Here is a 1,475-nt window from a genome sequence, read left to right as displayed (position 1 = left end):
ATTTCTAAGGTTTGTGGTAAATACTACAAGTACTAGAATATAAAATCTAAAAAAATTTTATCAGCAATATTTAACATTTCTAGTAAATGTGGGTATTGCTTCATCATTACACTGCTTCATTTTAGTTCATTAAAAAAAGTGTTGTGAATATTTCAGAGCGCGCTCTCATTTCCTTATACATAAAAATCCACTCTCCTGACTTTTTTTTTTTTAAACCTTTGGAGTTCAACTTTATATATATTATTTTTCATATGCTGACAGCTCTACAGAAGTGATCACAGCTTGCATTTAGTGTCTGTCTCCCCAAAAAACTGCTGGATCAGCTTTTCTGATTAGTTGATGCTTTGTCAAGCTGCAAAAGTTTATTTTTTTTTTTAACTCCAGCATCGCATGGCTTCCGCGTTCAGATGCAGACATTTTCGGTGCTGCTAATCAGAATTTTACCAAGTGAGGAACAAATGGCTGTTCTGTTACTCTGTAAAATAAAATATTAGGCAGTGAGCTCCTGCTAACCATGGGGACTTTATTCTCTTCTCCTTTTCAGTTCGGATTTTATAAATCCCTGATGTTAACAATCAACCATGTAAGTAACCCCACCTTTTCATCTGGCATAAATTAAGTTTCTAGATTGAATGTGTTCACATTATAAATATGGTTACCGAAAAGTTAATTTCTTAATTATTCTCTTCAATCATCCCTGTTTGTTTGAAAATGGTAAAATGGTCAAATATTAAACTAAAGTGTGTTTGTTTTGCGCAGCCAGTGCATAACGATGGGAGCAGTACGATCTACATCCACAACATCACAATGAAGGAGACCAGGGAGCTCAGAGAAACACTACGGAAAATGGACTCTGTTAAAAACTTCCTTCCTCTGCTCAACAAGGTAGAAACAAAAGCTTCTGTGAGCGCATTTGTCATTTTGAGCGTAAAATGCTTTCGGTTTGACTCTGTTTTCGGTTTCAGGTGTTTATTGAGTTCAAGTCTGCTCTTGATGCTGATTTGTTCGGAATTCAGTTCAGCCTTCTAAAGAATCGCCCGCCACATAACATCTACAGGATGAAACTTTCCAAAACATCATCATCACGTAAGGCTGATGTTTAAATACAGTTATATTTATAGTATTACTGTAAGATTCATGATTAAAAAAAAATACTTCTCAACTACTTTTAACTACTGGTATATTACTGATATATATAAATAATATTATATATAAATGAAATATTCAAAGTATCAAACCTACTAAAATACAGACGGTACCTCCAACAACTATAGAAATAAAAGAACTGCTAAAAAAAAAATGGATCCAATAAAATCTGGATGTGATCTCTTCGTCCTCTGGCATGGGAGCTGGCTCGGAGCTCATCTGCCTTTTACAGCTACTTTTTTTGTCTCTACTTCTGTCTCCTTGAACCCCAGTCGGCCTCGGCAGATGACTGGTTCTGCTGGAGGTTTCTTCCTGTTAAAAGGGAGTTT

At 35.4% G+C, this 1,475-nt stretch overlaps 1 protein-coding gene across 1 annotated transcript in view; it reads left to right on the top strand.

Annotated features, from left to right (window-relative positions):
* Positions 1-1,475, top strand: part of LOC107095507 — a 13,857-nt gene that overhangs the window by 6,287 nt on the left and 6,095 nt on the right. Inside the window, exons 8-10 of the mRNA XM_015391637.1 lie at positions 545-583; positions 760-885; positions 966-1,086. Coding sequence (XP_015247123.1) covers positions 545-583; positions 760-885; positions 966-1,086 — 286 coding nt within the window. The remainder of the gene's footprint in view (positions 1-544; positions 584-759; positions 886-965; positions 1,087-1,475) is intronic.

This window comes from Cyprinodon variegatus, unplaced genomic scaffold (genome assembly GCF_000732505.1).
Source record: "Cyprinodon variegatus isolate N-32 unplaced genomic scaffold, C_variegatus-1.0 Scaffold553, whole genome shotgun sequence".
NCBI classification, from domain to species: domain Eukaryota; kingdom Metazoa; phylum Chordata; class Actinopteri; order Cyprinodontiformes; family Cyprinodontidae; genus Cyprinodon; species Cyprinodon variegatus.
Note: the sequence above shows the minus strand (reverse complement) of the source record. Positions and strands in the feature narration are given on the sequence as shown.